Genomic DNA, 22481 nt, shown 5'->3' with positions numbered 1-22481 from the left:
GGAACTGGTACTGTGAAACGGGAGGTGGGGGAAGGGACATTTTGAAAGGGAAGAGCATGCTTTAAGAGAAACTGTTCATTTGTTTGACAAATATTTATTGAATTGCCTACTAACTATAAGGCTTCTGTAAGGGTTAAAAGATTTAAGCACTCCATTGGTGTTTAGGTGCTTAGGAGTTTGTTTATTCTGTTTTTGGTGATAGTGTAGTAAAGAAAATTAGTGGTTATGACAGAGAAAATGGATAGAGGTGAGAGACAAGGTGGGCATATTCTATTTGGTAAGAGTGCCAGATTTTTTTTTTAATTAAAAAATGTGTTTGTTTTTGGCTGCATTGGGTCTTTGTTGCTGTACGAGGGCTTCTCATTGAGGTGGCTTCTCTTGTTGCAGAGCATGAGCTCTAGGCGCACGGGCTTCAGTAGTTGTGGCACGCGGGCGTAGTTACTCCGTGGCATGTGGGATCTTCCTAGACCAGGGTTCGAAACTGTGTCCCCTGCATTGGCAGGCGAATTCTTAACCACTGCGCCACCAGGGAAGCCCCTGATTCTTAGGCTTTTTAATCTCACAGTCCAGGAAAAAAAAAACATGAAAGAAAGTGAGAGAGAAAAATTTATTGGCAGGCAGGACTTACATATGGTTGCCACCCTCTTACTTTCCTAAATAAGTATATTTAAAAAATCTACTCTTACCATAATTTCATTAAAAAAATTTTTTTAACACTTCAAAAGTAATATACAGGGACTTCCCTGGTGGCGCGGTGGTTAAGAATCCTCCTGCCAATGCAGGGGACACAGGTTGGAGCCCTGGTCCAGGAAGATCCCACATGCCATGGAGCAGTTAAGTCCGTGTGCCACAACTACTGAGCCTGCGCTCTAGAGCCCACGTGCCACACTACTGAAGCCTGCGTGCCTAGAGCCCGTGCTCGGCAACAAGAGAAGCCACCGTGATGAGAAGCCCGCGCACAGCAGTGAAGAGTAGCCCTGGCTCACGGCAACTAGAAAAAGCCCGCAGGCAGCAGCAAAGATCCAACACAGCTAAAAATGAATAAATAAATAAATAAATAAATAAATAAATTTTTTAAAAAGTAATATAGAATGTAAGGATAAAGTATATTCCTTTGACGTGAATATATTTAATTTTATTACTGTTTTAAAATTCTTATTTTTCTCATTTTTCCATGGATGAATGAAAACATCATTATAGATCAGTGTTTGGGAATCACTAGTCTAGTGTCTCTTTTTGTAAACAGATGCTTTTATATTTTGTTGCTATGCTGTTTTCTTCCACAGGTTGAAAGGAACTGTTACAGCCTTTCTTTTTCTTAGTATTTAGAATAAGCTCCTGAGTGTATGAGACATTTAAAAGATTCATGACCTGCTGAACTAAATTCTCAGTTTTGGGGTTCATTGTAGTGACTGACCATGAACTGCGCTGTGATGTTAAGGTTGATGTGATAGACAGCATTGAAATTATATCTCGAACCCGGGAACTCTATGTAGATGATTCACCACTGGAACTGATGGTGAGGGCATTGGATGCTAAAGGTAAAGAATGTCAAAGGATTCAACAAAATTACGTAGAATAAACACCTTTGTGTTTAGCATCTGGAAACAGCAATTTGAGAGATAAAAGTAGATTGGAAATAATATTTATTTTCTCATATGAAGTTCATGTGCATGAGGAATTAATAATTCTGAGTATGGTTTGATGTATTAGCTACATACTTTCATTAAAATTTCCTAATTAAAATCCAGATTCTGCCACTGAATTTTAATGGTCCCTAGATCAACAATTAAGAACATTTTTTGGAATTTACTTTTAGCTCTGTTTTGATCAGTCTACTTTCTATAGGCCAGGAAAATTAAATGTAAACCTGTGAAAAAGTTTTATAATTTTAAGTTTATCTTTCTTGAGACTCATTTTACATGCTTTTAATATACTATATTAATGTAATATGTTAAAAAAAAGAACATTTAAATGCATTGCTTCTTTCTTTGTAAACTAGTAAAGAGTGATTTTTTAAAACTGAAAACTTAATGTATTAAAAATATTCAACTCTAGTTTTTATAAAAATTTTTATTGAAGGGATCAGGATTTAGAGATACCTGTCAACCCTGAGGTAGACTTTATGTCGAAAGGAACAGAAAGAGTGCCATAATTTTGTCAACCAGAATTTAATCAGCTTGAGTCCTTTTCACTTTTAGAAGGCTTATAGGACAACAGTACTTACATTGTTTGTGTAGGGGTCTTCCTGGTATTTGTGTTTTAATTCATTAATGATAGTGCTTCTATTTGTTGATGAAAGAAGCCTAAAAATAATTTTTTAGTTAGGTTTCCCTTTCTTGTTAAAGATACCTGAATATTTTTGAATATGTGATTTTGTCTTATCTGCTTTTGGCTTGCTCTACAGGAAATACTTTTAGTAGTTTGGCAGGGATGGTGTTTGAGTGGAGCATTGCCCAGGATAATGAATCAGCAAGAGAAGAACTGTCTAGCAAAATTAGGTAACCTTGAAATCAAACATAACCATCTGACTTTGAAGGAGACATCTGCCTTTGGGTACCACACTGAACAGCAGTCATTTGCGTGGGCTTTGATAATCTTTCTATCTGGAACTTTTTGGAAGAGATAAATTTATCAGGGGGAAATGTCTTTGGTAGAATGACATATGGCATGGATTTAGGTACCTTTATGATAGTTTAATTTGAGCCACTGCAGAGGAGTTCATGAGCTCAGGACTGTACAATTATTTGTCAGGTGTATCTTCTTCCAGTTTTATTGTTCAGGCTATCTACACAAGCCGAAATACAGTGAGTGGAAAATAGTATGAAATATTGTCTTCAGTACCTAGTAATAGCTCTCAGACAATGCAAGTTTTAGTCCTACAACAGTTTTAGCCAGAAGCATATTAAGTTCTTTTCTTCTATCTAGTCCTTGTAGAAATTTAAAACTTTTGACACTATATAGACATTGAAGAGATTATGTTTAAAGTCTCTCAGAACCTTTTGGAAGAAGACTCATTAATTTACTAGAAACAAACCTTATTTTATCTCTTTAGGATTTTGAAATACTCTGAAGCAGAATATTCTCCCCCTGTGTATATAGCTGAGATGGAAAAGGAAGAGAAACAAGGAGATATGATTTTGGTGTCAGGGATTAGAACTGGTGCTGCTGTTGTAAAAGTTCGAATTTCTGAACCATTCTATAAGGTAAAATGTTTGTGCTATAAACTTTCATTTAATAGTCTTGCCTATGGAATATATAGTTTTTATGTTTTTCTTAGTAGAAGCCCTCAACCTGATATGATTTGGGCCAATTGAAAAAGTCATTTGAAATGGATAAACATTTTTTAAAAACTTGTCTTCCTTAAATATGTTATTACCCAATTACAACTGACATTTTCTCTTAAAACATGTAACTGCATTTTATTCACCAATCCTTTGAAGTGTAGGTCCAAGAACTTTGGCTGTGAGTTCACTGGTTAGAAATATACATACTTGTTCTTGCATAAATTACAGCTTCTAGTTTCTTTTTTTTTTTCATTTTTCATTTTATTTTATGGTCAAGTGAAAAATTACACGTGTGAAACAATTTGAGTGCAGGATTCTATATTTTTCAAGGATTTTTTCCCAGTCTTTTACATTTCTCACCTACACCTAATTAGATAGCAGTACATTTTAGCAGCTTACCTTTAACTTCTTTTCAAAACATTTAAATTTTTATAGAAACAACTCTTTTCATATAATGTTTTTTTAATGTAATTATAATTAAAAGTGCAACTGACATAAACAGGGTTGGGAAAACAAATGTCTTTTGGTAAGCATTTAATTTAAGTGGCAGGAACATGTGTGGACATCTAGAGAGCAGCCTATTAACTTTGTATTGGGTAAGCCTTCACAAGAATCAATACGTTCAACAAGGGATATAGAGTAACTTAATCTAATTCAGTTCACTGGAAGTTGGTTAAAAGAGTTTCCATGGCATACTGTTAAGTCTTACCTTTTCCCATTTTAGCATAGTGCCTTTTTATTTACCTACTCTTCTCCTTTAGAAAGCTTGTCATTTTCTATTTGTTTGAGTGACTTAGAAAGTTAATATAGTATTAATATTCATGATCACTTGTTTTTTTTAACATCCTTATTGGAGTATAGTTGCTTTACAATGGTGTGTTAGTTTCTGCTTTATAACAAAGTGAATCAGTTATACATATACATATGTTCCCATATCTCTTCCCTCTTGCGTCTCCCTCCCTCCCACCTTCCTTATCCCACCCCTCTATGTGGTCACAAAGCACCGAGCTGACATGATCACTTTTTAAAAATTAATTTATTTATTTATTTCTGGCTGCGTTGGGTCTTCATTGCTGCACGCGGGCTTTCTCTAGTTGTGGTGAGAGGGGGCTACTCTTCCTTGCGGTGCTCGGGCTTCTTATCTCGGTGGCTTCTCTTGTTGCGGAGCATGGGCTCTAGGTGTGCGGGCTTCAGTAGTTGTGGCTCACGGGCTCTAGAGTACAGGCTCAGTAGTTGTGGCACACAGGTTTAGCTGCTCCGCAGCATGTGGCATCTTCCCAGACCACGGATAGAACCCATGTCCCCTACATTGGCAGGCAGGTTCTTAACCACTGTACCACCAGGGAAGTCCCATGATCACTTTTTAAGGCTAACTAAAATTATGATCTGTGATTAGGAAAGCATTTTTTAAATCTTGATAAAATATTTTAGAAGAAACTTATTAAAAGTAAACTTTAACAAGGAAGATGACCTTGAGGATTTTGCCTATGGAAACTTTGTGTTTTTTTCCTTTTTCTTTTAGAAAGTGGCAGCAGCATTGATACGTCTGCTTGTTTTGGAGAATATATTTCTTATACCATCCCATGATATTTATCTCTTAGTAGGAGCATATATTAAATATCGAGTTGCAAAAATGGTTCAGGGAAGAATGACAGGTAAATATCTTATCTTTTCCTAAAACTAACATTTCCCAAATCCTTTCTGCTGACGAGAGAAGCAACTCCACATTATGTATGCAAAATACTTCTTTCTGTCTTTAGATTTTGTGATAAAGTACAATTTACCCTTGAACAACACAGGTTTGAACTGTGCAGGTCCACTTATACACGGATTTTTTTCAATAAATACTACAGTACTACACGATGCGTGGTTGGCTGAGTGCACGAGTGCAGAACTGGGGTTACAGAGGGTTGACTAATATGCGGATTTTCAACTGCATAGTGGTCAGGGAGTGGGGGGCTGGTGTCAGTTCCTCTAACCCCTGCATTGTTCAAAGATCAGCTATATTCCTTAATTGCTGTACCTGAGCTAATACTGAGCAGAGATAGTCTCCATATCTTAAACAAGCTAATGCTACTTAGCTTCAGTGCCCATAGATATCTGAATTGTCTATTAAAACAACAACCAGGGCTTCCCTGGTGGTGCAGTGGTTGAGAGTCCGCCTGCCGATGCAGGGGTCACGGGTTCGTGCCACGGTCCGGGAAGATCCCACATGCCGCAGAGCGGCTGGGCCCATGAGCCATGGCCGCTGGGCCTGCGCGTCCGGAGCCTGTGCTCCGCAACGGGAGAGGCCACAACAGTGACAGGCCCGCGTACCGCAAAAAAACAAAACAAAACAAAACAAAAAACAACAACCAAAAGCTTTTATAGGGTAAGCAAGCTTTTATAGAGCAAGTGAAGGAACTTTACCAGAAGGGACTTGAATGATCTTTGCAAAAGGTGTTTATTGATAAACTCAGTTCATTAACTAAAAAACTTAATACTCTATTGACCCCCAAAATCCCACTGAGTTTATAAAGTGTGCGTTTGCTCCGTTAACGTTAGTCCTTTACTTACTTTAGTGAGGATCCTTCCTCCTACTCTCAGTTCACTGAGTTTTAAGAATATAAGCAGTACCAACAAAAAACTCATATAGTATTCTCCTCAAAATGGCTACATGTAGAAATTCATCATAGTGAGGGAAATTAAAAGCAGATTGTACTCTTATTTAGACCTGCTTCCTCTTATAATCCAACAATACAGCATTGTCCATTGGAATGGCTGCCCTCATTACATTTATGTATCTTTCATGTCTTACAGAGGTGAAATTTCCCCTGGAACATTATACACTGGAATTGCAAAACCACAGAGTTTCATGTAATGTGTCTCTTTCTGGGAAAGTGGCTTTACTGGATGAGAAAACAGCCATGGTGACTGCTGTCCAACTGGGCCATGCTAACCTTGTCTTTATCCATAAAAGTATCCTTTTGCTCAAGTTTTCGCTGCCAATCTATATTTCCTTGATCATACTATACATGTTCCTTGGTAAAATAATTAGTTAAGCATGATTGTAATACTACTACATTTATTTTCTATAGGTTCTGTTTTTAACAAAGCACTATAAATTATTTTTGTCATAATTTCTAACAAAGGGTAGGTACAGAAGAGTAGTTGGAACTTGGAATCTGTTGACTTCAGAGCTTATGTGCAACCTCAATCAAATTATAAATAGGAGACTGGGGAAAACCGTTTGGAGGAACTTGTGTAAATTTAATTTGTAAAATTAATTTGTTCTTTCCTATTTTCACATGAATAATTGAGAAAAGATGGTATTGTCTGAAGTGGCTACTTAATTAATATTTGTTAAATTGAGAGTAATATTTAAAAATTCACTAAACCTGGGCTTCCCTGGTGGCGCAGTGGTTAAGAATCTGCCTACCAATGCAGGGGACACAGGTTTGAGCCCTGGTCCGGGAAAACCCCACATGCCGTGGAGCAACTAAGCCTGGGCGCCACAAATACTGAGCCTGCTCTCTAGAGCCCGCACAACTACTGAGCCCGTGTGCCACAACTACTGAAGCCCACGTGACTAAAGCCCGTGTTCCACAACAAGAGAAGCCACCGCAATGAGAAGCCGCGCACCGCAACAAAAAGCAGCCCCCGCTCGACACAACTAAAGAAAGCCCATGTGCAGTAACAAAAACCCAGTGCAGCCAAAAATAAATAAATAAATAAATATTTTAAAAATTCACTAAACCTGCTCTATAAGATTGAACATAGAGCTCTACTATAGTCAATGAAAACAAAACAGTATAAAGATTAAAATTCTCAGAAAACTGAAATTTTCAGAAAATTCATAAAATTCTGTTTGATATTGAAATATTTCCTACTTTTGAATCTTTGAATCTCAAATAAATTAATTTATTCAGCAAATATCTATTATATTTCTACTATATGTTCAACATTGCTCTAAGTGCTAAGCATACAGACTATTTTACTCAGGGTGGTTAGGGAAATCCTCTCTGATAAGGCCACATCAGAGCAATGAACCATACAGATATCTGGGTGAAAGAGCTCCAGGAAGAGGAAATAGCAATTGCAAAGGTTCTGAAGCAGAAGCATGTTTACAGAAGAGCAAGGAAGACACTGCTGCTGAGTGCAGAGAATAAGGGGAAAGTAGTAGAAGAGGTAATAGAGTAGGAGAGGGAGTAATTATGTAGGGCTTAGTAGGCTTAACTCTGAGTAAGAGCCTATCAGTCTTGAAAGGTACAGTATTTCTTATAGAACAGTATTTGTTAATTAGCTGGTTATATTATTTGTCTAAAACACTTAGGAGAGGTTTGGTTCAAAGTTGTTCTATAGTCATTTTAAGGTGCCTAGGACATTTGTGAACAAATACAATAGTACCTACGAAATAAACTAAGACATTTTATATCTACTGAGCCCCATCTGTGTGTCAGACACTACCCTGAATTCCCCAGGCAGACTTATCATGATTTTTTTTCATATTCTCAGTTCATATCGTTATTTATTCCAAAGTAGTAACTATTAAAATACGCTACATTTATCTCTTGACATGGATGGTGACTATTCATAGTTTGTTCCAGCACCTGTCTTGGGGTGGCTGGTGGTACCCTTGTTCATAGAGATGGGTAATATAAAAGAAGGAGCAGGGGCTTCCCTGGTGGCGCAGTGGTTGAGAGTCCGCCTGCCAATGCAGGGGACGCGGGTTCGTGCCCCGGTCCGGGAGGATCCTACGTGCCGCGGAGCGGCTGGGCCCGTGAGCCATCGCTTCTGGGCCTGCGCGTCCGGAGCCTGTGCTCCGCAGCGGGAGAGGCCACAACAGTGAGAGGCCCGCGTACAGAAAAAAAAAAGGAAACTAGTTTAGTTTTTCACATGTTAACTTGAAGTATCTGTGGGATAGAGATCCAAGCAGAAATGCATCTGGAGGAGAAAGGTTCAAGATGAAGACAGATATTTGAAAGTTATCAGTTTATAGCCAGGTGATAGTTGAAGCTGTTGTATTCAAAATCACCTAGGGAGAATATACAGAGTGAGAGAAGAGAGCTGAAGACAGAACTGTGGAATGTTAGCTTGTAAGGTTCATATGCAAGAGGAGGAACTTTAAGGAAGCCCAGAAAGAATGTTTAAAAAGTAGTAGGAGGGGACTTCCCTGGTGGCGCAGTGGTTACGAATCTGCCTGCCAATGCAGGGGACACGGGTTGGAGCCCTGGTCTGGGAAGATCCCACATGCCATGGAGTAACTGAGCCTGCACTCTAGAGCCCACGAGCCACAACTTCTGAGCCCACAAGCCACAACTACTGAAGCCCGCATGCTCTAGAGCCCACATGCCACAACTACTGATCCCGTGTGTTGCAACTACTGAAGCCCACACACCAAGAGCCCATGCTCCACAAGAGAAGCCACTGCAATGAGAAGCCTGCACACCACAACGAAGAGTAGCCCCCGCTCACCACAACTAGAGAAAAGCCCACGTGCAGCAACAAAGACCCAGCACAGCCAAAAATAAAAATTTTTTTAAATTAACAACAACAACAAAAGTAGGAGGGGGACTTCCCTAGTGGTGCAGTGGGTAAGACTCTGCGCTCCCACTGCAGGGGGCCCAGGTTCGATCTCTGGTCAGGAAATTACATCCCACATGCATGCCGCAACTAAGAGTTTGCATGCCACAACTAATGAGCCGCCTGCCACAACTAAGACCCAGCACAACCAAATAAATAAATAAATAAATAGAATATGAAAAGTAGTAGGAGGGATTTCTCTGGCGGTCCAGTGGTTAAGACTTCGCCTTCCAGTGCAGGGGGTGTGGGTGTGGGTTCTATCCCTGGTCAGGGAGCTGAGATCCCACGTGCCTCGCAGACAAAAAACCAAAACATAAATCAGAAGCAATATTGTAACAAATTCAATAAAGACTTTAAAAATGGTCCACATCAAAAAAATCTTAAAAAACAAAAGTAGTAGGAAAACCAGGAGAGAGGTTTCATGATAACCAAGTGAGGAATTTACAAAGACAATGTTCCTCAGGTGAAATAGGCAGAGATAATGACTAAGATAAAGACTGAAAGACTGTAGTAACCAGTAAGTCTTGGATCACTTTTTCAATAAAAACAGCCTGGCTTTAAAGAGAAGGAGGCAAAAAGGTAGAACTTTGAAAAAGGCATGAGAACTTTTTTAAATTAAGAGAAACTTGAATATGTCTACAAGTTAAACAGAGAGATGGCAGAGATATGGAAGAAAAGAAGGCCAGTTGATGGAGTAAGATTTCTAAGGGGCAAGAGAAAATGAGATTCAGAACAGATGGAAGGATTAGATGAAAGGAAGATATCTTATTCTGATAATGGAGGAATGAACTGGTGTAGAGACCTATCGAGATCCTTTTCCTTGTCTGTAAAAACAAAAGGAATGATGTACTCCTGAATTCCTTCTAGCTCTTATATTTTATGAATACAGTACATAATCAAAACCAAACCTAGACTGGCACAGAGTTGCCTACAATGTTTAATGAATAGATAAAAAATAATTTTAATTATTATATCAATTGTGTGTATATTAGTAGCTCATTTGGAGTACTGGGACAGCTTTAAAAGTTTGATCCCTGAAATAGATTAAATATTTTGCTTTCATTATCACTATAGATAATGTAGTGCTAAACTATAGCCTAGTGCATGACTGAATTAATAGAACTTCTAAATTAGTGTACTTTGAAATAATGAGTGTTTTCCATTAAGTCGTTTCAGAAATATATTTCTCAGAGCAGAAATAATTTCTTCTTAGCTTTTGGATGTAGTATATTTTTGAGAGCAAAGTATGTTACTAATTAGATTGTGTATAGGTTAACAGAATAAATTTTTATTTCTGCTAAAATTTTTTAAAAATATTTACTTCTTTGGCTATGTTGGGTCTTAGTTGCGGAGGGCGGACTCTTTGTTGCAGCGCAGGGGCTCCAGAGTGCATGGGCTCAGTAGTTGCGGTGACCTAAGCTTAGTTGTCCCCCGGCATGTGGGATCTTAGTTCCCCGACCAGGGATCGAACCCAAGCCCCCTGCATTGGAAGGTGTATTCTTAACCACTGGACCACCAGGGAAGTCCCCTGCTAAAATTTAACGAAAGGGAATAATGGGTACTATGATGTGTGACCTAGAAGTATCTTTGGTGGCAAAGAGAAAACATTTTGGTATTAAAGAATTGCCACAGATAATAGAAAATCAACTAGTGATTTTTAAAACTGTCTGCAAAGCCCAAGGCAAGTTGCTGGGCTGGATGGTAAGTCATACCTCTCCTTCCCTCTCCATCCACCACTGACCATTTCTTTAGCCAGGGCAATGCCACTTTGTCCTGCTTTCCATAATGGGCTCCTATGTAAGAATTTTGCAGGAGGAAAGAGTTCCACAGCTAATGAATATTAAAAACATGGAGCATGATCTTTTTTCTCTCATTTCATCTTCCTCATATTTGAAATTCAAGAATACCCGATTTCAGGCTTCCCTGGTGGTGCAGTGGTTGGGAATCTGCCTGCCAATGCAGGGGACACGGGTTCGAGCCCTGGGCTGGGAAGATCCCACATGCCGTGGAGCAACTAGGCCCGTGAGCCACAACTACTGAGCCTGCGCGTCTGGAGCCGGTGCTCCGCAACGGGAGAGGCCGCGACAGTGAGAGGCCCGCGCACTGCGATGAAGAGTGGCCCCCGCTCTCCGCAACTGGAGAAAGCCCTCGCACAGAAACGAAGACCCAACACAGACAAAAATAAATAAATAAATTAATTAATTTAAAAAAAAAAGAATACCTGATTCCTGTGATTGCTGAGCCCTCAGATTTTTCTCAGAATATACACATTTAAGTTTTGCTTTCCAGTGGATAATAAACGATAGAATTTTTATTTGCTTTCATTTGTGAGCTTATTTATTTATTTTTGGTAACTCATATTTCTCTTTTCACCCAACTGTAGCTCATACAATTTCCTTAAGCAAAAATTAAGATGTCCATATGCGATCTTTGTCTGGACTCCCAAATTGCACCATATATGTTGTAGAGCCTGGATTTCTAGGTATTTTTAGATAATAATTTTCAGAAAGCTGAATAGCTTAAAGTATTTCACTGAAATGAGTGCATTAAAGAGTAGAGTGCTTCATTTTCAGACTTAACTAATTTCACATTCAACCTTACTTGACATGTTTTCTCACATTGTTCCGGTTAAATGCTATCTGCAAGAGTAAAGCATCTTGAAACAGATTGTTATAAAACATGAAGCTCCATGTAATACAACGTTGGGTTAGAAAAAGAGACTTTATACAAGGAAAAAGGAAACCTAATGTCCTTAAGCCATATGAAACAATGAATCTGACTGAAAGCAGCTGAAATCTTGCATGATATACTGGAAATGAGCAAAATTGTGGGTTTGGGGGTGGGGTGGCGTTTGTATACAGATATAAGTGAGAGTGTTTCCTTTATACCTGAGATGAGCTAAGTTAAGCCAGTAGTATCTTTGGAACCCCAAATTATTATACAATTTTATAGAGGCAACTAAAGGATCTACTTTGGAAACCTTCTCCATCTATTATTGTGTTTTGCTCTTTAAATGGCTTTTTAAAGTTTGTATTTTAAAATTCATTGTAGAAAAATGTTGGCCTCTTCTAATATTTTTGTTTCTTGATTTGTGTACAGGTTTCACAGTCCAACCTGGAGACCGTTGGAGTCTAGAGGTGGGGCAGGTGTATGTTATTACAGTAGAAGTATTTGATAAAAGCAGCACAAAAGTCTATATTTCAGATGTGAGTCTCTCTTTTGTATTTTTCTAGCCCCTTTAAGGATAACTCCTTGAGTGGGCAGTCTTTCTGGCTAGGAAGACTTTTTTTCTTTTGCTTCCAGATTTTACCTTTGGAAATGCAAGTTACTACTTTATTATTATTATTATTAAATAGTTCTATCCTTGAGGAATGCTAAACCAGAAGTAAAAGATATAATCTGGTTAGAATTATAGAAGAGAGATGAAGTTGGCACCAATGATAACACTTTGGAGGGGATCCTCATTTTACAACTTCATTTCAGAGATGGTCACCAGAGTTTTATAGTGGTGAGAGTAATAGTGTGACCATTAAATGTGAAGTGTTGTAGTCACTCTCCAGAGTCTTTTTTTTTTTCCCCTGAGAACTGTCAATTTATGGAATAGCACAGATTACACTAAAATTTACATAAGCTTCAACTCTTCCTATTTTTTTGTGGCCTCTCCCGTTGCGGAGCACAGGCTCCGGACGCGCAGGCTCAGCAGCCATGGCTTACGGGCCCAGCCACTCCGCGGCATGTGGGATCTTCCCGGACCAGGGCACAAACCTGTGTCCCCTGCATTGGCAGGTGGACTCTCAACCACTGCGCCACCAGGGAAGCCCAACTTTTCCTATTTTTGATTACTTGCCATTAATGGATCTTTCAAAAACTAGTACCATTTTAAAATGACATCTTTCCAACTTAGAATTTGGTGAGGGAGAGCAAATATTTTGTTTTTGTTTCTTTAACCGCCAGAATGCATAGCCACACTTTTTTTTTTTTTTTTTTTAATGCTTTGGGATTAAGGTGGCTTTAGGGAAAAAGCATGTCTTCAGGTTTGTGTTGATTTTGGGCTGGTTTTCAGAATCTCAGGATTATGTACCAATTCCCAAGAGAGTATTTTGAAGAGCAGCTGACTACTGTGAATGGATCTTACAATGTAGTGAAAGCCCTGAAAGATGGTGTGGTCATGATAAATGCATCCCTGACTTCCATCATTTACCAGGTAGGAAATAAAAGGATGGTCTTTGAATCCTGAGAACACTGACTAGACTTGCCTGACTTGTTGATTTGCAAGCACATATATGGCATATCCCACCTTTGTCTTTCACAAAATAAACTAATAAACAGTACACTTAGTAGTTTATACCTCTACAAATTTTCTGTTCCAATTTCTATTAATGCATATATCTGCATTTGTGGTCATTGTGTATGTATGTCATTTGAGGGTCCTTTAAAAATTATTTCATATGCACGTTTCCTTGTGTGATCAGGTCCACATAGGAGTACTTTCTATTCTAAAAATCCAAGGGTTAATATGCCAATTGTTCAACCATGCCACCAACTTTGAACTTTTGCATTTTTAACAGTTTTTTTACTTTGTAAATGGCATAACTGTGTATCTTTGTACAATTTTTATTCCTTTTGGTTAATATTTGTATGGTATAGTAACAGAAATGGAGTTACAAGGTAAAGGGATAAGGAATGAATCTGTTTCTAATGCCTCTAAAATGTGTAAGTATCTGATTTTTTTTTTTTTTTTTTGTGGTATGCGGGCCTCTCACTGTTGTGGCCTCTCCCGTTGTGGAGCGCAGGCTCCGGACACACAGGCTCAGCAGCCATGGCTCACGGGCCTAGCCGCTCTGCAGCATGTGGAATCTTCCCGGACCGAACCCGCGTCCCTTGCATCGGCAGGCGGACTCTCAACCACTGTGCCACCATGGAAGCCCCCAGTATCTGATTTTTAACTGTCAAATTTGTTTCCCTCTCCCAAACCTACTTTTTCTCCAGTGATCCTTTCGCCCAGCTGTTTAAGACAAAATCCCAAGAGTCACCCTTGACTCTGCCTTCTCCTTCACCTTCTACATTGAGTACATTATTGAATGCCATGTCAGTTCTTCTAAATGTCTCTCAAACCCATTTCTTACTAGGTGAAGAAGACACTGCTGTCTTTCACCTAGACTTTCACAGTAGCTTCTAAACTGATATTCCGACCTCCAATATTGTCTGTGGCTAGAATGATATTCCAAAAACTACAAAAATTATTATGTATTTACTATTTAAATTCCTTTGGTAGCTTCCTATTGATTTTAAGGTAAAGTTTAAATTTCTTAATGTAGTTTTATAGGACCCTGTATGACAGAGATCACAATCTGGTGGCCTGCAGACTGTCTAGGTTTGTAATCTTGTTTTTTATTTAGGTGTGTAAGTTTCTTTTTAATTGGGAAATTTCAAATAAAATCCAAGATTTCTGATTCTCTAGATTATATGAAAATCTGACAGTGATTAGCTGGAAGAGATAGTGGCTACAACATTTAGACTATACTTTACAGCCTGCTGTGTTTCCTGCCATTCCCTGTTATTTTATATTCAGCTTAATAAACCTGTTTATAATATCTACCTGATACCTGTAGGCATTTGAGTTTGTGACTCTATATAATTGGCCCCTGACAACTTTGCAACCTCAGGTCTTGTCACGCTTCCTCTCTTATGTTTCAGCCATACTGAACTTTCAGTTTCTAAAAAATGTCTTGTTTCTTTTTGCCTCTATTTTATTTTCATTTTTTATAAACAAATATAATTCCTTTTGTCTACAACCCTTTCTCCCTACTCAATGCCCAGGGCTAGCTTAACCTTGGTTCCTCAGGCATGTTTTCCCCTTTCATATGTCCTTAGAGCTCCCTGAACTTTTCAGATCAAAATATTCATCGTTGTTTATTGTTATTATTTGCTTCTTTCATCAGATTATAAACTTTGAGGGCAAAGATTATGCCTACTGTATTCACAGCTGTTACCCTAACATCTGAGTGACTAAACATACAGTTGATATAAATAAGTATTTGTTAAATGAATGAATGGTGTTTGGATTAGTTATGGTCAGGTATAGATCTACATTCAGTATTAAAATATATCCAGTTTTTTAACAATATTTAATACACAGTGATTTTTATTTTTTTAAATTTTTATTTATTTTTTTGTGTGTGTGGTATGCGGGCCTCTCACTGTTGTGGCCGCTCCCGTTGCAGAGCACAGGCTCCAGACGCACAGGCTCAGCGGCCATGGCTCACGGGCCCAGCCGCTCCGCAGCATGTGGGATCTTCCCGGACCGGAGCACGAACCGGTGTCCCCTGCATCGGCAGGCGGATTCTCAACCACTGTGCCACCAGGGAAGCCCCACAGTGATTTTTAAATCCATTGTTATGGTATTTCTGGCAGTTTGACTCTATTCTACAATTAGTCTTCAATCCCACCAATCCTGCTTTTAAAATATGTTACATTTTAAAATCTGAGCTCACCCTTACTCCTTTATTTATTTATTTTTGGCTGTGTTGGGTCTTCGTTTTTTTTTTTTTTTCGGAACGCGGGCCTCTCACTGTTGTGGCCTCTCGTTGCGGAGCACAGGCTCCGGACGCGCAGGGTCAGTGGCCGTGGCTCACGGTCCGCGGCATGTGGGATCTTCCCATACCGGGGCACGAACCCGTGTCCCCTGCATGGTCAGGCAGACTATCAACCACTGTGCCACCAGGGAAGCCCGAGTCTTCGTTTTTGCACGTGGGCTTTTCTCTCTAGTTGTGGTGAGCGGGGGGCTACTCTTCGTTGAGGTGCGTGAGCTTCTCATTGCAGTGGCTTCTCTTGTTGCAGAGCACGGGCTCTAGGTGCGTGGGCTTCAGTAGTTGTGGCACATGGGCTCAGTAGTTGTGGCTCGAGGGCTCTAGAGCACAGGCTAGGTAGTTGTGGCACACAGGCTTAGTTGCTCTGCGGCATATGGGATCTTCCCGGACCAGGGATCAAACCCGTGTCCCCTGCATTGGCAGGTGGATTCTCAACCACTGTGCCACCAGGGAAGCCCTGTAGATCACTTTTGAGAGTGTTGCCATCTTAACAATATTAGGTCTTCTAATACATGAACATGGGATGTCTTTCCATTTATTCAGGTTGTCTTTAATTTATTTAAGCAAGCCGCATAGCACAGGGAGATCAGCTCTGTGCTTTGTGACCACCTAGAGGGGTGGGATAGGGAGGGTAGGAGGGAGGGACACACAAGAGGGAAGAGATATGGGAACATATGTATATGTATAACTGATTCACTTTGTTGTAAAGCAGAAACTAACGCACCATTGTAAAACAGTTATACTCCAATAAAGATGTTTAAAAAAATTTATTTAAGCAATATTTTGTAGTCTTCAGTGTACAAGTCCTGCACCTCCTTGGGTGAATTTATTCCTAAGTAGTTTATTCTTTTTTGATGATATTGTAATGAAATTTTTTCTTAATTTACCTTTCTAGTTTGTTTATTGCTAATGTATAGAAGTACAACTGATATTTATGTATTGATCTGCTATGCTGCAACTTTGCTGAATTAGTTTATTAGCTCTAGTATTTTTCCTGGATTCTATAGGATCTTTCATATATAAGATCATATCACCTGCACATAGTGATGATTTTGCTCCTCCCTTTCCCATTTTGATGTCTTTTATTTCATTTTCCTGCCTAATTTCTCTGGCTAGAACTTATAGTACAATATTGAATAAAAGTGGCAATAGTGGGCATCCTTGTCTTGTTCTTGATCTTAGGGCAAAAACTGTCATTCTTTCACCATTGAGTATGATGTTAGCTGTGGAGTTTTCATATGTGACCTTTATCATATCGAAGAAGTTCTTTTCCACTCCTGGTTGTTGAGTGTTTTTACTGTGAAAGGGCGTTGGATTTTTCTCAAATGTCTTTAAGCATATTTTTTTCTTTCATCCTACTAGTGTGGTATATTACATTTATTGACTTTTATATATTGTACTGCTTTTGAATTCCTGGGAAAAATTCCACTTGGTCATGGTGTACAATCCTATTAATATGCTGCTGGATTTGGTTTGCCATTGTTTTCTTCAGGAGTTTTGTATTTATATTCTTTAAGGATACTGGTCTATAGTTTTCTTTTTTTGTGATGTCTTTGATTTTGGTATCAGGGCAAATGCTGGCCTCTTAGAATGAGTTAGGAAGAGTTCCCTCCTTTTTCTTTTTTTCTTCATCATCTTGTTCTTCTTCTTTTTTCTTTTTTTTTAAAGGTTTGAGAAGCATTGGTGTTAATCCTTCTTTAAATGTTTGTGAAAATTTACAACCGAAGCCATCTAGGCCTGGGCTTTTCTTTGCTGGGAAATTTTTGATTACTGATTCAATCTCTGCTTGCTATAGGTCTGGTCAAATTTTCTACTTTTACTGGGTCAGTTTTTTTAATTGATATGCTTCTAGGAATTTTTCCATTTGATCTAAGTTGTCTAATTTGTTGGTGGAAAATTGTTCATAGTATTCTCTTACAATCCTTTTTATTTCTGTGAAGTTGGTAGTAATGTCCCCACTTTCATTTCTGATTTTAGTAATTTGAGTATTCTCTCTTTTTTTTCTTAGTCACTCTAGCTAAACTCAATTTTGTTGATCGTTTTGAAGAACCAAATTTTGGTTTTGTTGATTTTGTGTACTGATTTTCTACTCTCAGTTTTTTGTTTTTAAGATGTTGGGGGTAGGAGTTTATTTATTTATTTTTGCTGTGTTGGGTCTTCGTTTCTGTGCGAGGGCTTTCTCTAGTTGTGACAAGCGGGGGCCACTCTTCATCACGGTGCACGGGCCTCTCACTACGGTGGCCTCTCTTGTTGCCGAGCACAGACTACAGACGCGCAGGCTCAGTTGTGGCTCACGGGCCTAGTTGCTCCACGGCATGTGGGATCCTCCCAGACCAGGGCTCGAACCCGTGTCGCCTGCATTAGCAGGCAGATTCTCAACCACTGCACCACCAGGGAAGCCCTACTCTCAGTGTTTTAAGTCACTGCTCTAATCTTTATTATGTCCTTCCTTCTGCTAGTTTTAGGTTTAGTTTGTTCTTCTTTTTCTAGTTCCTTTAGCTATACAGTCAGATTATTGATTTGGGATTTTTCTTCTTTTTTTGGTCACACTGTGCCCAGCTTACAGGATCTTAGTTCCCCTACCAGGGATTGAACCCGGACCACGGCAGTGAAAGCACCAAGTCCTAACCACTGGACTGCCAGGGAACTCTGTCTTCTTTTTTAATACAGGTGTTTACAACTATAAGTTTTACTCTGAGCGTTGCTTTCACTGCATCCTGTAAGTTTTGGCATGTTGTATTTTTGTTTTCCTTCATCTCAGAATTTCCTAATGTTCCTTATGATTTCTTCTTTGACCCACTGGTTGTTTAGAGGATTGTTTAATTTCCACATATTCGTGAATTGTCCAGTTTTCCCTATGTGAATTCTAGTTTTAGTGCATTTTGGTTGAAGAAGATACTTCATATGATTTCAGTGTTTTTAAATTTATTGAGACTTGTTTTGTGGCTTAACATATGGCCTATCCTGGAGAACGTTCCACGTGCACTTAAGAAGAATGAGCATTTTATTGTTTTGGGGTGGACTATTCTGTATATGTCTGGTAGGTCTAGTTGGTTTATAGTGTTGGTCAAGTCCTCCATTTCCATATTGATCTTTTGTTCTAGTTGTTCTATCCATTATTGAAACTGAGGTATTAAAATCTTCAACTATTGTAAAACTGTCCATTTCTCCCTTCAGTTTTGTCCATTTTTGCTTCATTTTGTGGGGGGCTCTTTTGTTAGGTAGGTATATGTTTATAATTGTTATATCATTTTGATGAATTGACCCTTTTATCAATTTATAATGACCTTTGTCTCTTGTAACAATGTTTTAAAATCTATTTTGTTTGACGTTAATATAGACTGCTCCCCCAACTCTCTTTTGGTAATTATTTGCATGGAATATATTTTTCCCTTCTTTCACTTTCATTCATGAATCTAACATGAATCTCTTATAGATAGCATATAATTGGATCATGTTCTTCTGTATCCATTCTGTCAATCTCTGCCTTTTAATTGGAGAGTTTAATTTATTTACATTTAAAATAGTTACTGATAAGGAAAGACTTCTGCTATTTTGGTATTTGTTCTATGTGACTTTTTTTGGTAATTAATTTCTTCCATTACTGACTTCTTTTGTGTTTAATTGATTTTTGTAGGTTCATGTCTTTTATCAAATTTGAGACATTTTCATCATTATTTCTTCAAATATTCGTTCTGCACCTTTCTTTCCCTACTTCTGGGACTCCTGTTTTGTATATATTGATTTACTTGATGTGCTCCACTGGTCTTTAAGGCTTGGTTATTTTTCTTCATTCTTTTTTCTTTTTGCTACTCTGAATAACTTCAATGGACCTCTCTTCAAGTTTGCTGATTCTTTCTTCTGCCAGCTCAAATCTGCTGTGAAGGTCTTCTAGTGAAGTTTTCATTTCAGTTATTGTACTTTTAGCTTCAGAATATCTGTTTGATTCCTTTTTAATAATTTCTATCTCGGGCTTCCCTGGTGGCGCAGTGGTTGAGAATCCGCCTGCCGATGCAGGAGACATGGGTTCATACCCTGGTCCGGGAAGATCCCACATGCCGCGAAGCGGCTAGGCCCGTGAGCCATGGCCGCCGAGCCTGCGCGTCCGGAGCCTGTGCTCCGCAACGGGAGAGGCCACAACAGTGAGAGGCCCGCATACCGCAAAAAAAAAAAAAAAAAAAAAAATAATAATAATAATTTCTATCTCTTCATCAATATTCTCTATTTGGTGAAACATCATTCTTCAGGAGTGATGTCCATTGTTTCCTTTAGCTCTTCAATTTAAAATCTTTGTTTAGTAAGTCCAATATCTGTATTTCCTCAGAGGCCGATTGTGTTAATTTCTTTTTTTTCTATGAATGGGCCATATTTTCTTGTTTCTTTGCATGCCTTATCATTTTGTTGTTGTTGAAAAACTAACATTTTGATATTACAGTGGACCCTTGAACAACATAGGTTTGAATTGCACAGTTCAACTTATACATTTTTTCACTTTTAATACATACTACAATACAACATAATCTGTGGTTGGTCTGTAAATGTGATACCATGGATATGGAGGGCTGACTGTAAAGTTATACATGGATTTTGACTGCACAGAGGGTTGGCACTCCTAAACCCCACATTGTTCAAAGGTCAACTGTATAATATGGTAACTTTGGAAATCACATTCTTCCCTTTCCTCAGGGTATGTTGTTATTGCTTGATGTGGGTTGTAGTTGCTTGCATGTTTAGTGAGTTTTCTAAACTATTTGTTGAAGATTGTGTTATTTGTCATCTGTAGACTATAAAATCTCAATTCCTTTAGCTTGTAGGCAGTTAGTGGTTTGACAAATAATTTCCTTAATGCCTTAAGTCACCTTTTTCTTGGGGCTTCTCTGGTGGTGCAGTGGTTAAGAATCTGCCTGCTAATGCAAGGGACATGGGTTCGAGCCCTGGTCTGGGAAGATCCCACATGCCGCAGAGCAACTAAGCCCATGTGCCACAACTACTGAGCCTGAGCTCTGGAGCCTGTGAGCCACAACTACTGAGCCCATGTGCCACAACTACTGAAGCCCACGCACCTAGAGCCCGTGCTCTGCAACAAGAGAAGCCACTGCAATGAGAAGCCTGGGCAGCGCAACGAAGAGTAGCCCCTGCTCCCTGCAACTAGAAAAAGCCCACGTGCAGCAACAGAGACCCAACTCAGCCAAAAATAAATAAATTAATTTAAAAAATATATATATATATGAAAAAGTCACTTTTTCTTGATTCAGCATACATTTGGTTGCTGTAAAGCTTTGAGTATTTTCCAAAGTTAATTCTGACTCTTTTTTTTTTTTGCATTTCTATGGGGGGACAGGTTCTTGGAGTTCCCTACTTTGACACTTTTGCAGACATTTCCCACCTGCTGCTATTTTTTATTAGGATTTATGAACATGATATTTTTTCAACTTATTTAGGACTTTAAATTTTTCTTTCAGCAATGTCTTATAGTTTTCATCATACAGGTCTAGATATTTTATTAAATTTGTCCCTGTTTTATGTTTTTAAGCTATATATGTATTTTTAAATTTTCTCCTTTTACTTGATCATGCTAGTATATAGAAATACAGTGGTTTTTTGTATGTTACCTTGAATCTTGAAAGCTTGCTGAATTCACTTATTCTAGTAATTTTTTGTAGATTCCTTAGGAATTCCTATATATACAGTTATGTTATATGTGAATAAAGACAGTTAACTCTTTTCAGTCCAATAAATATGCCTTTTAGTTCTTTTTCTTGCCTCACTGCACTGGCTAGGACATCTACTACAATACTGAATAGAACTGTTAAGAGTAGACATGTTTGCCTTATTCCTGACCTTAAGTGGAAAGCATTCACCCTTTCACCATTGAGTATGATGTTGACTATAGATTTTGTGTAGATGCTCATCCTTAGGTTGAAGAAGTTCCTTTCTATTCCTAGTTTATTGAGAATTTTCATCATGAATTGGTGCTGAATTTTGTCAGTGCTCTTCTGCCTCTATTGAGGTGATCAATATAGTTTTTCTTTTTTTAGTCTTTTAAATATGGTGAATTAATTACATTGATTGATTCTCTAATATTAAGCCAATCTTGCATTCTCAGGATAAACCTCACTTGCTTATGATTTGTTATCCTCTTATACATTGCAGGATTTAATTTGCTAAAATTCTGTTAAAGACTTTTGCATATATGTTTTTGAGGGCCTATAGCTTTTTTTTTCCTTCTTCTGTTTTTTATTGTAACGTATTTGTCAGATTTTGGTGTTAGGATAATATTGGCTTTATAAACTGGGTTGGGAAGTACTCTTTTCTATTTTCTGGAAGAGTTTTGTAGAATTAGTGTTATTTCTTCCATAAATATTTAGTAGAATTCACAATGAAACTATTTGAGCTTGGAATTTTTTTATGGAAAGTCTTTTATTATTATAGTGATAAAATATATATAACATAAAATTTACCATTTTAACCATTTTTAGGTGTACAGTTCAGTGGCATTAAGTATATTCATGTTGTGCAACCATTACCACCATCTCTCTCCAGACCTTTATAATCTTTCCAGACCGATTCTCTCTACCCCTTAAACAATAACACCCCCCCAACACCCCATCCCCATTCCCTGGTAACCACCATTCTATTTTCTTTCTCTATTAATTTGACTAATCTAGTTACCTCATATAAGTGGAATCATACAGGGAATTCCCTGGCAGTCCAGTGGTTAGGATTCTGCGCCTTCACTGCTGAGGGTGTGGACTCAATCCCTGGTCAGGGAACTAAGATCCCGCAAGCCACACAGCACTGCCGAAAAAAAAAAAAAAAAAAAAAAGGAGGACTCATACAATATTTGTCTTTTTTGTATTTGGCTTGTTTCACTTAGCATGTCATTAGGGTTCATCCATGATGTAGCATGTCAGAATTTCATTCCTTTTTAAGGCTAAATAATATTCTATTAAATGCATATACTGCATTTTGTTTATTATTTATCCACTGATAGACACTTGGGTTGTTTCCGCCTTTTGTCTATTGTGAATAATGCTGCTAT

At 38.4% G+C, this 22481-nt stretch overlaps 1 protein-coding gene across 2 annotated transcripts in view; it reads left to right on the top strand.

Moving 5' to 3' along the window:
• The first annotated feature begins 1501 nt into the window (after positions 1–1501).
• NUP210L (nucleoporin 210 like) overlaps positions 1502–22481 on the top strand; it is a 74382-nt gene continuing 53402 nt past the window's right edge. For both annotated transcript variants that reach the window (XM_059071937.2, XM_059071935.2), the window contains exons 1-8: positions 1502–1541; positions 2408–2501; positions 3056–3206; positions 4810–4942; positions 6087–6245; positions 11263–11331; positions 11949–12055; positions 12913–13053. In XM_059071937.2, coding sequence (XP_058927920.1) covers positions 1517–1541; positions 2408–2501; positions 3056–3206; positions 4810–4942; positions 6087–6245; positions 11263–11331; positions 11949–12055; positions 12913–13053 — 879 coding nt within the window. In that variant the 5' untranslated portion in view covers positions 1502–1516. The remainder of the gene's footprint in view (positions 1542–2407; positions 2502–3055; positions 3207–4809; positions 4943–6086; positions 6246–11262; positions 11332–11948; positions 12056–12912; positions 13054–22481) is intronic.

Source organism: Kogia breviceps, chromosome 1 (genome assembly GCF_026419965.1).
Source record: "Kogia breviceps isolate mKogBre1 chromosome 1, mKogBre1 haplotype 1, whole genome shotgun sequence".
Lineage (NCBI taxonomy): Eukaryota > Metazoa > Chordata > Mammalia > Artiodactyla > Physeteridae > Kogia > Kogia breviceps.
Note: the sequence above shows the minus strand (reverse complement) of the source record. Positions and strands in the feature narration are given on the sequence as shown.